General features: G+C 40.1%; 1 protein-coding gene across 4 annotated transcripts in view; it reads right to left on the reverse strand.

Moving 5' to 3' along the window:
* Kdm3 (Lysine demethylase 3) overlaps positions 1-11993 on the reverse strand; it is a 233893-nt gene extending 221900 nt beyond the window's left edge. For 3 of the 4 annotated variants that reach the window (XM_033342493.2, XM_033342515.2, XM_033342489.2), the window contains exon 1: positions 10810-11992. In XM_033342493.2, the coding sequence (XP_033198384.2) occupies positions 10810-10965 (156 nt within the window). In that variant the 5' untranslated portion in view covers positions 10966-11992. Of the gene's footprint in view, positions 1-10809 lie in introns of all 4 variants that reach the window. The other variant, XM_033342522.2, reaches the window with a different exon arrangement.
* Between the last annotated feature and the right edge of the window lie 1310 nt (positions 11994-13303).

Consider the following 13303-nt stretch of genomic DNA (forward strand, 5'->3'; position numbering starts at 1 on the left):
TTTGATTAATCAGTACTAACGACGAGGTGCCCATCAACGCGCATTGTGCACGATAGATCGCGATGATTATGATTTCGTTAACTAAAAGATTGGAATCTCAGCTGAGACTTCTTCCACCTACTACTTATTATTATTACGAATACCATACATCGAGTATTTTATATATTTTTCCACATTATGTATATTTTCCCATCTTCAAATTTCCCAGAAATCCAATCTTATTTATCAATATCCAATATCATTGGAATTGTCGGGTAGAGATTATTTGGATAGAGATCATGCACGGTTGTATGGCTGATAACTGGAAGTTATACTATGCCGAATGGAAAGAACGAAACAAATAATAAAATAATATTATTCGTTGAATTACAAGCTGTAGAATTTGAAAATTCTTAGAAGCTGTTTTGGTATAATTTATATATTAAAACATTATCCAGGCGTACTGTATATTAGAGAAGACGAAGGATAAACTGATCGTACGATCGGATTCGATGTTCATTAATTAAAAGTTTGACTTTTGTTATAAACAAAATAATGATGTTAAGGTTCCAAACAATTGAAACGTCTGTATTGTTCTCTGGGCTTTATTCTTTCGCTGGAAAAATCGTGAACGATGATTAAAAGCGAAATGAGAATTAGGTTAGTTGTTGTTGAAAAAGTTCGTCGTACGAAATATTCGTTTGTCGTAACATAAGCGGAAATCATATCAAAAGTTATTGTTTCGGTTTTTGGAAAATAATAATGTACATATAAACACGATGAAATAATAACGTTATAAATACAGAGGAATGGCTTTGAAAATGAATATTTCGCCTTTATGATAAAATTGCATTTTACGCAGTAGTGACGTATTAAGAAAATCTATGAATGTTAGGGTCGGCATTAACATCAAAATGCACGGTATTATATCTACGATAAAATTAACTACGTGTTGATACATTCTTGTCTGCGGTTATTAAGCTAGTATCTTCGTACAGTGGCTGCCAAAATTTGATGCCAAAATGTAATTTTATTACATCATTCAGAAATCTGTCACACAAGTATTACACGTACTGCATTGTATGAAATTGCACGAAACTACCATAAGAATTATCTGAAATATTTTTACAACAAGAATTTTACTAATGCATAATTTCTAACCTGAAGTAAAATTACGTTCTAGCCTGGAACCATTGGCAGCCGATTGAGGTTAGGTTGGAGTTAGGTTGAGGTTAGGTTGGGGAACACAAGAAATAACGAAACGTACGAGAAATTTCTTTATGAACATCCACATCCTCCAAACCGAATTCTTATTCAGAGTAAGGGATAAATGATCATTTTCGCGGTTTGAACACCTAAGGAATAAATTATTTAAATATACGATCTTTCAAATAAGCACCATAGGCAAAATCCAATGGTCCATATATCCCACTCTCGTAGAACGTCTCGTGATTGTTAAAAAGTTCATTAAAACGCGGGCAAAGTGTGACGTATCACGCGGAATTGTCCGGCGTGTCTTTGTCTCGCGAGAATAAAGTACCCTCGAAACTGCAGGAACCGAACAGGATTGTTTCGCGGACGAAAACGAGCAAAATGTAACAGGGCCATTGTCTGCGCGCGTTACAGTTCACCCAGCGAAAGAGTCTCGCTATTTTTCATTCTGGAATTTTAGCAGCACCATGAACGGGAAATCCGACGAACTGTCCCTGCGGTCAAAATCTGACTTGCATGTTTTTTCGCCAATTTTACTATGCCCTTCTCTTTTATTTGCAAAAAAAAAAATCAAACTTTCATGATTCACGATTTAGATATAGACTGCTGTACAACAATATTCGCGTGACTATCATATCGTACAATATTATTACAACGCATCCTATAATACAGAATATCGCGACGAAATTCATTTTCAGAAGTTGCCACCACAAAATAAGAGAATCGTATTGTTGAAATATACGGAGTTATCGTTTTCTGTCGTTGAAAATAAATACCTAGATAATTGTAAATAACAAAATATCTATCAAATTATCGGCTACCTTCACGCTCTCCCTAACACTGTTCAACACTTTCCAAGGAAACCTTCGTTGCAAGAAAGAGCGAAAGAAAGAATTTCATACCTCTGGATCCTAGCGTACGCTTTTTTCCGGAATCCCTACGAGCATGAGTCAGTGTAAGGAACCGCGACTGCGGTTTACGTGCGATAGAAAGTCGCGGCAGCGTGTCTGGCCGCGTGGGTGCCGGAGCTTGCATAACGCACAATATCAACGAGCAGACAAAGACCGAAATATTTCGATATTGGCGAACGAATCGGAATCTGCCGGTGAAACCGGCGAGGGGAATGGAAACGATCCTCGGTAACGTTCCTGCAGGGCGTGCATCGAACCGCATCATCTTCTAACCGTATCGCGGCCGTTGCACCCGGATTTTAATATTAGAATGCTCACGATAATGATAGGGCCCTCGAAATAACGTCCGCGATCGGTTTCGACGTCAATTATTACGGCTGAATATTTGCACAACGAAATTGATACTCTCGTCGTCGAAACGTGACGCGTGATTTCACGCGGTTCGATCGAGGTCGTTGAACTACATACAAGCACATTCGTGCGTTTCCAATTCGTAGATTCGTTGCGTCGCGTCGTCGCTACAGTCAACCCTCCCCATATGCGAATTTGAAAGATCGCTAACTAAGATCGCGGATACGCGACTCTACACTGTCTCGTGAAATGTATGGCACCGTTTCCAAGATCGCGCCCGCGATTTACGGACGGATACTTTTTCAAACGAAATGATGCACAAAGAACGCAGCTTTTGACCGGGAAATTTGGTGCATCCGATGTATCGCGCAGCGAAGTTTTCACAGTTTCAGATGCAAAAGCGGTTGATGCGTTAGATGTTTGGAAGAAAATTATAACGTCGAAATTGGTTTCTCGTGACTTTCAATCTTGGTTGGACACCGTGCGACGATTAAGTTGCCAGACTGATTTTAACGGTTTTAAAGCAAATTTCTTCATTTCGAATGCTCTATATTTTTGTACGTGTTTTGGACAACCACGCAATCTGAACGTGTACTTTATCGTCGTACTGTAGTCATATTTTACGCTCTACTTTATCAAAGGTTTTGGCTACATCCGACTCTTCCGGCTACGACCTTCGTCGGTTTTGCCCCAATTATGTTCTTATCCTTGGTAATTATTTGGGACAACACTGATTACCGTAATGACCGAAATATTTAGTGTTCGATGTGATGTAATCCAGATGATATCGTGCAACTTCTGAAGCAGCAAGATTTACCTAACGCTTATGATAAACTGACGTCAGTGTTGCTTAATCAATTCGATATCCCGTACGCGGATATCGTCGATAATGAAATTAAGGGAAAAGGTTCGAAATATCGACTATAGGACGCTACGAAAATAGTCACTTGACCCTGTGATATCGCTCAGACCAGCGACCTTGTGCCGGATAAATAATCAATCTTAAGTCTGATTAACGAATTAAATCGCAATAGCTCAACCTGGTAGTTGATTAGGAATTAAATAGACAAATACGGAAAATAACCCGTTTAATTTTTACATCTTCCAAGGATAAACTATTGGGACAAGTATGGATGTACACCGGTTGCAGATAATTGACTATTGCAGTAATTATGTGATTTCTTATGAAAGTTTACGACGAGTAACATATAAGCGGTGTGCAAGTTCTGAATAATTAAGACGACGCAACGTGATCAACGTTGTGATTATGATAGTCGTGTTTAACTTCCAAAAAAGTTCGAAATATCGACTTTCTCTAATATTCAAATACTTTTGTAAATTCCTGTATACACGTTCCACAATTCTGTTTAGCAGCAAGGGAATGCAATTAATTAAAGGTGAACGGTAAGAGGAAAATAATAACGAAACTTCTTACTCTTAGTTTGAATAAAATAACCGAGACCAATATCTAACCTGTCCAACTAGCATTATAGTTGCGTTAGCCAACTATTTTGGTCAATTAACCGTTTTAGGCAGGAAACCGTTTTAGTTAGTCAGCCGCTTCATTCGGTTAAGTGGTAAAATCCGTTACCCTTGTTCACCGGTCATATCCACAGGCAATTTTGCTTCCTTTAACTGACCAAAATTAAGCGGTATCAAAATTTCTCTAATTTGAAAAGTAATTATAACGTTTGAAAGTTGGTGCAATTTACAAAATAGATGCTCGCCCGTGAAGAAAAGTACAACGGAACTGCATCCTGACATTTATTCAGCGATCTTTTAAAACCACGAAGCGAGCTATGGAAAAAATCGAGATAAATGCGGAAGATAGGAACAAAAAGGCTTTTTTCCTGCTTACCAAATAAAGCTCGTTAACTCGAGTCGGTCGAACGGTTAGGTGATCTTCTTAACGAGCTGAACGAACCACATCACTATCTACGTGTTTCTTTCCTATGTACCCGGAGTTTTGGAATCATCCGGCTGAGGCAATCCTCTGAGCAACAGAGTGTAAGGGACGACTCGAACCAAAGAAGTGATTTTGTAAAGAGACCTGATCCACGCGACTCTTACGAATATGTAACATCTTCTCGGACCCCATAGCTAATGATACCGACTCTTTTGAACCCGCAGAGGACAGGGGAAAAGGCAAAGTGGATTTCCTGGTGAGAGGAAAGCGCAAAGCCAGACACGTTCTACCTTTGTTTCGCTTTGAAGCAACGTGTTAAACTTGCATTTAATCGACATCACCTGCTGCTTCTCGATCAGTGTAAAATAATACGTATAATTAATGGACTCGTAACGAAAACGAGCCGTGTCCACGTTCGTCGTTGTTGCAAGAAATCAAAAGAATCGCTCATCGATATGTTTGAATTCTTTTTAAGAAAATATTCACCATGCCGAGCAGTTGCTACGAGCCTATCTGTAACTTGACCGTCACTTGATTTACAAAATGCTATTCATCGATAAATCTTTTTTTCTATTTTCAGTCGCGAACAGAGTGAATCAGAGACGCGTCATTCTTTTTTACATGGTAGAGCGCAAGTACAATGGTAGACGCTATTCCTCGTTTTATTGCACTTTAAGGTGAATGGAATTCTTCTACGGAGAAGAGGCCGCAGTGGAGAACGGCAGGAGACGGGGAGGAAAGAGAAGTGTCGAAGGAGGACGAAGAAAATCTCGGTCTTGCCACAGCCAGCAGAGTCCTGGCTTTCCTTCGAATTCCTTCTAGCAAATGGAGCATAAATTACGACAGACCTTAGGCATCCTGTCTTCTTTTTTTTTTTTCAAAAAAGAACCATGTAACGTATCGTGTATCAATCATTTCGTATGTTTTCGTGTTCGACTTTGATCGACAAATTTCGTGTTGAATAGTCTGTCGAATGATTTTATAAAGAAGATATAATACAATAAAATTTCAGTTAAAATATATGTAAAATATACAACGATAATTATTACTATTTCGACCAATATACAAACAATGAATAGTTTTCAATCTATACAAAATACCATCGACTGTTCTAACATGTACTTTCAACGTACTTGGCTCTTGGAAGACACGAGCGACGTTTATAAGAAAGCTCGTCAGCTGGCAGCAGTCGAAACGCGGTATGACAAAGCTGTAAATTCCGCTGAGTGGATTCTACGGAATACACGCAACAGTGCAAATTAGCAAGAACTGGCGCAACGTGTCGTAAATGCAAATTGGAACGATTACCGAGATCGTCGCCGTTTTGAAAACGAATATCATGGCGTTCTTGGAACGCCAGGCAAGAGGCGAATTTCACGGACCTCGGTGGGAACCTTGTACAATATCAAGGACCGATCTGAGAGGAATATCAATGTTTCATCAATCGTAAATGGGTCGAAACAACTCCCCCTCTTTGCCTCGTCTCCATCGAACTGGTGGAACAGACCGCCTTTTTCGTGCACCTGCCACGTCCACGGCGAAGCACCGTTATGCAGCACATACGAGGCACATCGGCTTGCATGAATCTCCAAGAAAGAACAAACGGGGGCCCGGGCATGCCGATAACCCCAAAATTATTGCCAACTCTGGACCGCGAAATTTGCGGTCGACGAATTACCAGGGCCCTGAACCTAACACTTTCGGGTAATTTCTTACAGTTACATTGCTTTTCTCTCGTAGATTGCCAAGGAGAATGCAAGGGGCAGCTATTTTCGACTGGCCGCAGAAAGAAATCTATAAAATTGTACGTGAGAAATTTTGTTCATTCTTTGAATGGTACTAGGATATGATATTCCATTGAATTGCTCAGAATATGGTAAGTTCTATAAGAGGACGATACTCCTTGGTAAGAAAATCGTGAAACACATAGATCTATCAGTGTTACCTGTTAGCAAAGCTATCCGGAGATTTATGTAACGCATTTATAGAGGAGAACGATAAATGTTCGCGTTTTAATTAGATTTTAATCGTGTTTTATAGCTTGAAACGTTAAAACAAAGAGATCTTTGAATTCCTACGCTTGAAATAATTTTGCTTGCCAATTAATTGCTATACAGCGGAAATGAACGCCGGGTCTATGAAAAGAGAACGCTTTATTAGGAATAAAATCAGAATGCTATAGAGGTCCAAGTACGTTAAATTTCGTGTTACTTGATATTATGAAAATCAAATGTATAGTAATTATATGGAAGAATAATGCAATTAGTATGTTGCAGCATACTATGACTTTATGTAGAAAATGCTACGTTCGTTGGTCGACTGGCTTTCGTTGGAATCGACGCATCGACACCTAGCCACGCCGATATAAACGGTATAGAATCTATTCTTTATCCGAACCATCGAACAGAATCGTATCATTTTCGAGGAAGGAGAAAGCGAACGGTCGCGACAAGCGTTTCGCATTCAATGACCTCGGACCACGGCTCGATGCCAGCGCAGCGAATGACCTCCGACTGGTAAATAGTAAACAGATGTCAACTAAATTCATTCCAGAGACCAGATACTTGTTGGCGCCATCGTAAATTCGCAGACGAATTCGACATCGAGTCGTTCGTGTAACAAACGTCCAATCATCCAATAAACCTAATCATGTAGGGGATATCTCGCAGAAGTATTGCAACGTTTTTGGAAAATGCTACAAAATTTGATACGCACTGTAACCAGACGCAGCTATCACGATCGTATCGATCTTTGAAACGAATTTGAAAATGTATATTAAAATTTCGAACATATATAACGTTTTGAGGCGTTGTAATTCACAATTTCAGATTGCTTATAGCACCTGAATAATCAAAGTCTAGTAAGTATAACGCGTAGAACTTCTGGAGCATCTTGTCAATCTAGAGTAATACGCAGTATGAATAGTAGAACACTTATAGTAGTTAGAATATCTGGAATAGCCTACAATTGGCTCGATGCTTAAAACATTTAGAATACCTAGAGTAGCCGGGGCAGAGTTCTTGAAACGCTAATGGTAAGCTCGTAGTGGTCGATTTAAAATAAATATTAGGTAGTTCGTCGCATAATAGAGTTACAGGAATGATTTAACAAAATGATGATGTGGACACCGTCGTTTATTTGTCAGCAAGACGTATTTTAATTAAAAAGCTCGGAATAAATCGGATTTCATTGCTTCTAATTATTTATCGTAGCTACGTAGAATGAAGTATTAAGACGCGATTAAATTGATTTTTAAAAGCCAGTACGCAATAATGAAATGGACATTTGTAATTTTCTGAGCTTCAGGTGATGTATAAATAAAAAACAATTCCAAGTCTTGTAATAGACGATTTAAATCAATAATCCGGTGATTGCAGAAAAAAGTTATAATTGCCACTGCTAATTATATTGATTCATTATTGATTCGTCGACTTCGATAAAACGAACGCTAGTGTAGCTGTGTGCTTATATTAATGGAATATATATGCTACGTAGGAAACGTAGATATCTGAAACGTTTTACTGGTAACACTACGTGCGAACGTTGAATTATATGTAAATGATTCGAACTGAATGGCGGAGAAAATTAATGTCGCTTTTCCACAAACAAAACAATTTTATCGGTCGTATAATATCGGCTTTAGCTGTATGGTTGGTTTTACGGTCAAAAAGGAATATTAATGTACGCGATATAATATCATAAATATTAATGTTGATATCAAAATTTCATTTCGAATTTATCGAACATTAATTATAGGGACCCGGGTCTCGAAACGTGTTTTCTTTGGAAAGAAATACATTTCGAGACACCAAACACTTGCTTTTCGGCGTTCGAGTTGGACTTCGTAAAAGCCGGTTGAAAAAAAAATAAAACGGAACGTCTGGCTTTAAAAATTTTCAACTGACTCGCACCAAACAACGTGAGCGCTAGAATTCAGGACTTTGTACTTGTAACCACGCGTAAATATCCTTGAATGAATTATTGAATGAAATGAAATTCCGCGTTAAAAAGACGAAGATCGCTGTATAAGCATAGTCGAATTTGAATTTCAATTGTTGTTGAAAATGACTTTACTTAACCGATAGACGTGTAATCGTGCAGAAATGTAAGCTATCTTAGTTGCATAACTGAACGTTATTATTAATAAAGACAAGATCTCAGTCTTTGTCGCGTTTAACAATACAAGTTTTTCAACCAATATAATCCACCAACGAGACGATACACGAGAGTCTCTTAGATTTCTTAATTGTCCATTTCTAATCGATTTCTTAGTTTCATTACATACGTACTCGATTAATATTCCATTCTCAAGAAACAAATAGCTTGCCTCCATAAATTCATACATCGCAAGAAGATAACATAAATAGTCGTGTATTATCATCACTTTATGGTAGCTTTCAATTTATCGAGTTGATCGAGGTAGCTTTTAAACGGCTAATGGAAAACTTCAGCAAATTTTGGCCACGCACCGTGTAATTGATAAAAACCGGCCGTATAATCCATATTGGTTGCATTTTGCGATGTACGTATATACATATGTGTACCGACAACGTCCTCGAAAACTAGAATAGTTATGACTTATGTTATGTCGCGATAACGAAAAAAAGAAACTCTCAGGTAAGCGGATCGCACGATAGCTTACGTAATCTGACAAAAGCAACGCAGAGCATAACGTTGACTTGCCTATTTTGCTTCGGTTCGCGTTTTGGCAACGATTTCGCGGCCGTTTAAACTCGCTTATCTCTGATCAAATTCGATCAACAGCTTCTCGATGGATCGTGAACGGATGATAACGTCGACCGATTTATGGCTTCCTACAAGATGCATGCACAAGAATTCTGCCCAGTTCTGCAGATGATCGCCTTTATTTCTAATTGTTATTTCTTCTGTACTGCGCGTATGATAAACGAGACTTATTCAATGAAATACGAGAAGTTGCAAGCAACAGACCAATCGTCTATCTCAAGACGGTTTAACGGAAGAGTACTTGATCTTAAGACTGGTTAGACATCGTACGAATCAACAAGTGCTGATAAGAGAATACTAAATATTTTCAAGATAAAACGTTTTAGACACGAAGTAACAACAACAAGTTCGTAATAATAATTTTGTACAACGTAGAATAGGCAGCAAAGTACATAAATGATATTCGTTTTATTTCTGGATGAGAGTAAATTGATGTACTCCATAAATTAAATTTTAAAAATACTTGATAATGGAAAGCAGAAAATAACCTATAGATAGGATGCGAATATTAATGCATTTATGGAAAATTTATTCAAATAAAAACAAATTTTATTTAAATTTCAGTAAATGTAAAAATCTGCAGTATACATATAATATGCAAAGATATCTAAAGGATTAAACATAAATATTAAAATGATAAGATAAATACCTATTTAGGTTCCATCTATTTAATTGTATCGATAAAACTATGAATTTACATAATTATTCGCAACTTATCTGCAACCGAATATATTCGATATATTAGTCAAGTGCCGCAAAATAAAAAGTTTTCAATATTGAACATCGTATTGTATCATGACTCTATTTTAGCTATGAATGTTATTAACATACAATTAATATCCTATTATCAAGGTCTGAATTTGCTATTCATCAACCCTGCCTCGAATCTCATGTATTATCCGAAAATATGTATAAGTTGGGAAGAATAGGCTCATTGAAATTCGACAGGAGCTGCCGAGGAATCTTTTTAACCTTTTTAATCCGCGAATCTTTCCATAGTTAGAATGGAAAAGATATTTATCGACTAAGTAAAACGAGGAACGGTTCGTTATATTTATATATATGTACATACTAATACAGCTTCGTCTCGATATTAAGCGTATAAACACATTTTTGCTTCTCAATCGCTATGTCACATGATTTCTCGACTAACTCCAATTGTATTCTATCTATCAGCTATTGATATATTTCCAACTATCTATATTATTCATAGAAATAATATTTAGAACGCATAAAACTATGAAAAAACACGTGTTTATATAGCCATTGTTCGTTTCAGAGTATTAATACTTTATCGAATGAACATTTGTGTAGATTAATTTCGCTATCGTTGTAAGAGACTTTTGTGAAACGTGAGAAATGTATGAAAAAACGATGGAAATAACCTATGCAATATTCAGAAAGTTTTTCGATCGGAATGTAGTGTCAACCACGAAAAAAACACCTATGACACAAGGTTTTTTTTTGGTATTGTAGAGGCAGAAGCGCGGGCTTCTCGGAACGAGGTGAAGTAGACGCGAAGTTCGAATGTTCGAAAGGTCGATCGCTAATGTAAACAGAAACAGCGTGTCGCGCGCGCGATGCCAGATAGGCCGCATGCATCGAACCAAAGTTAGTCTACGTAAATTCGACTCGTGTTTACGATTAATCGAGAGGACAAAAATCGTATAAACGAAGAATGTCCGTTAGGTGGACGATACTCACCTGAAGATCATGACAGCCGTTATCCCTGTGACTGGCAGCACGAATCACCCCTGCACGCCACCCCCACTCACTGATCTTATTCACCTTTAGCTTGGTGAAACCACTCACCGAGAGAAACCTCTTTCCCACGATCTCTTCGCGAAACTTGTACGCCATATTATGGATCGGCAACCGCGGCGTGTCGAATCCGCGAATTCGGATCGCCAGCCGGGTCTTCCAATCACCCTTTCTCCTCCTCTACTTCTCTATACGTCTACTTCTCCTTCTCACTTCTCTGTCTCTCTCTCCTTCTTCTATCCCTGTATATCTCGCTATCCTTCCCTCTCGCACTCTCGCACTCGCTTTCTCTCTCCCCCACGAACTGTGCCGTTCTCTTTTCCTCTATTCCGATCCTCCAGCGAGCGTGCCTCTCCCCCAAAAAAGAAAACCCCACGTAGCACTGAACCGTAGAGAAGAACAACCGAGCACCGATCACCACTTCGTTATTTTTCACCAAAGACACCAACAGCACAGTCACTCGGATCTGCTTCTCTCCTCGTGATCACGACGGGCCAGCAAACAACAGGGCCATGAGGCGCGCACGATCCTCTTCTCCTTTCTCCTCTTTTCTTCTCTCTTCCTTGGACGGTCGGCCACCACCAGCAGCAGCCACTCCTTGCTCCTACATACGTGCGTCTGGACACTGGACACCGTACCACCGAAAACGTCTTGGCGACCGCTCCGATATACCACTTTCCTCTTCTCGACACCTTGTCGTCGTCCTCGTCGTCCTCGTCGTCCTCGTCGTCCTCGTCCTCGTCCTCGTCCTCGTCCTCGTCGTTGTCGTCGTCGTTCTCCTTTCCTTCTTTTTTCCTTTTCCTCCGTCGCGCACCACGCAGCCGATCTTTCTTCCCTTTTACAGTCCGCTCCACCTGCGCGCCCGTAGTCCTCGTCGTCGTCGTCTCCCCGATGATGTCCCCCGCGTCGACAGGATTTCGCCTGCTTTCGCCACGTCCAGGACACGGAACGAGAGGCACTTTAAACTTCCGGCCGCACACCGTGTATACTGGACACACACTGCTCGGTTGACGGTAACGGCGGCAGCGCGGTAACCAAGCACTCCGAACGGTACCAGTGTGAACGTGAGAGTGACACACACATGACCGGCCAGTGATATCGCGTAGCGCGCACTGCGGGCGGACGGCAGGGAGGCACGGCTCCTTCCCGCGACTCCTGCCTCCTGCCCCGCTTCACGGTTCGACCTCCCGCCATCGTCCTCTACCCTCGAACACCCCAGGCCCCCGCCTGCACCGACGTTCGCGCCGACGCCTTCCCTCCTCCCCGCCACCCTCCTCGCGACCAAGCAGCCGTGCCGCGCGCTATGCCGCACCGCGCCGCGTCTCCGCCGATACTCTCTCTCCCCACCACTAACTATTCTTCCCCTTTTAGCCACATCTCACCCTTCCCTCCCGTTCCCATCATCTCATCTATACAGTTTTCTTCTCTTCTCTTCTCTTCTCTTCTCTTCTCTTCTCTTCTCTTCTCTTCTCTTCTCTTCTCTTCTCTTCTCTTCTCTTCTCTTCTCTTCTTTTCTCTCCTCCTCTCTTCTCTTCTCTTCTGTTCTCTTCTCTTGTCTTCTCTACGCTTTTCGTTCCTTTCCTTCATTCCTCTCCTCTTATCTTCTCTTCACCTCTTTCCTCTTCCCGTCTTTTCTCTTCTCTTCGCTTCTCTTATCTCATCTCTTTTCTCTTCGCTTCGGAGTCGCGCAGCGGCAAAGTTCTTTCGCATTGCTACAACTCATGGCACGAGCATGGAGTGAAGAGAACTCTAGGGCCGTAACACCGACCGCGAACGAAACTCGTGAGTTTGTATTTTTGGCGGGGTGGGGTAAAATGTCAACTGAAGGATCGCATTATGGGAGCAAGCTCTGCGGTTAAGGTACCTTCTCCTGTTGCTACTTGCACTCGTGAAAAAATGCAATGAAACTTTTTTAATATTCCATTTCGCTGTTATTTTTATGAAGTTTGTTTCCCAAAAAACGAACTGATACGTATGTAGTGTGTTATAAATCACAACACGCGTCACTATTCTTGACACGAACAAATTGCTGTCTCGTCGATCTTTGCCACTCGATTTATTTGTTTGTACAGGACTGGTGGTCTGGGAAACGTACCTCTACATTAGAGCTTCATTCCTCTGTATCTTTGCAAACATGGTATTACTCTGTTCTTTAACGATGATTAATTACGAGTATCACGTGATATATTCTTTTTCCTCTTACTGCACTTTGCTACGTTGTAAGACACTTTGATGGTAGATTAAAGTTGGATATCCATCGATTAAGTTAAACAGTTACTCCCATTATTGATGTTTACGTTGTTCAAAATTTATATTCTCTTTTTCATTCTAACGGTGCTTCATCCTTGTTTTAGGAAAAATAAATGAAAATTCTTTAGACTTTCTTTGGCTTCGATATAACAATAAATTAAATTCCCCGCTAGAGGGAGATGTTAAG

This window comes from Bombus vancouverensis, chromosome 13, assembly GCF_051014615.1.
Source record: "Bombus vancouverensis nearcticus chromosome 13, iyBomVanc1_principal, whole genome shotgun sequence".
Taxonomy (NCBI): domain Eukaryota; kingdom Metazoa; phylum Arthropoda; class Insecta; order Hymenoptera; family Apidae; genus Bombus; species Bombus vancouverensis.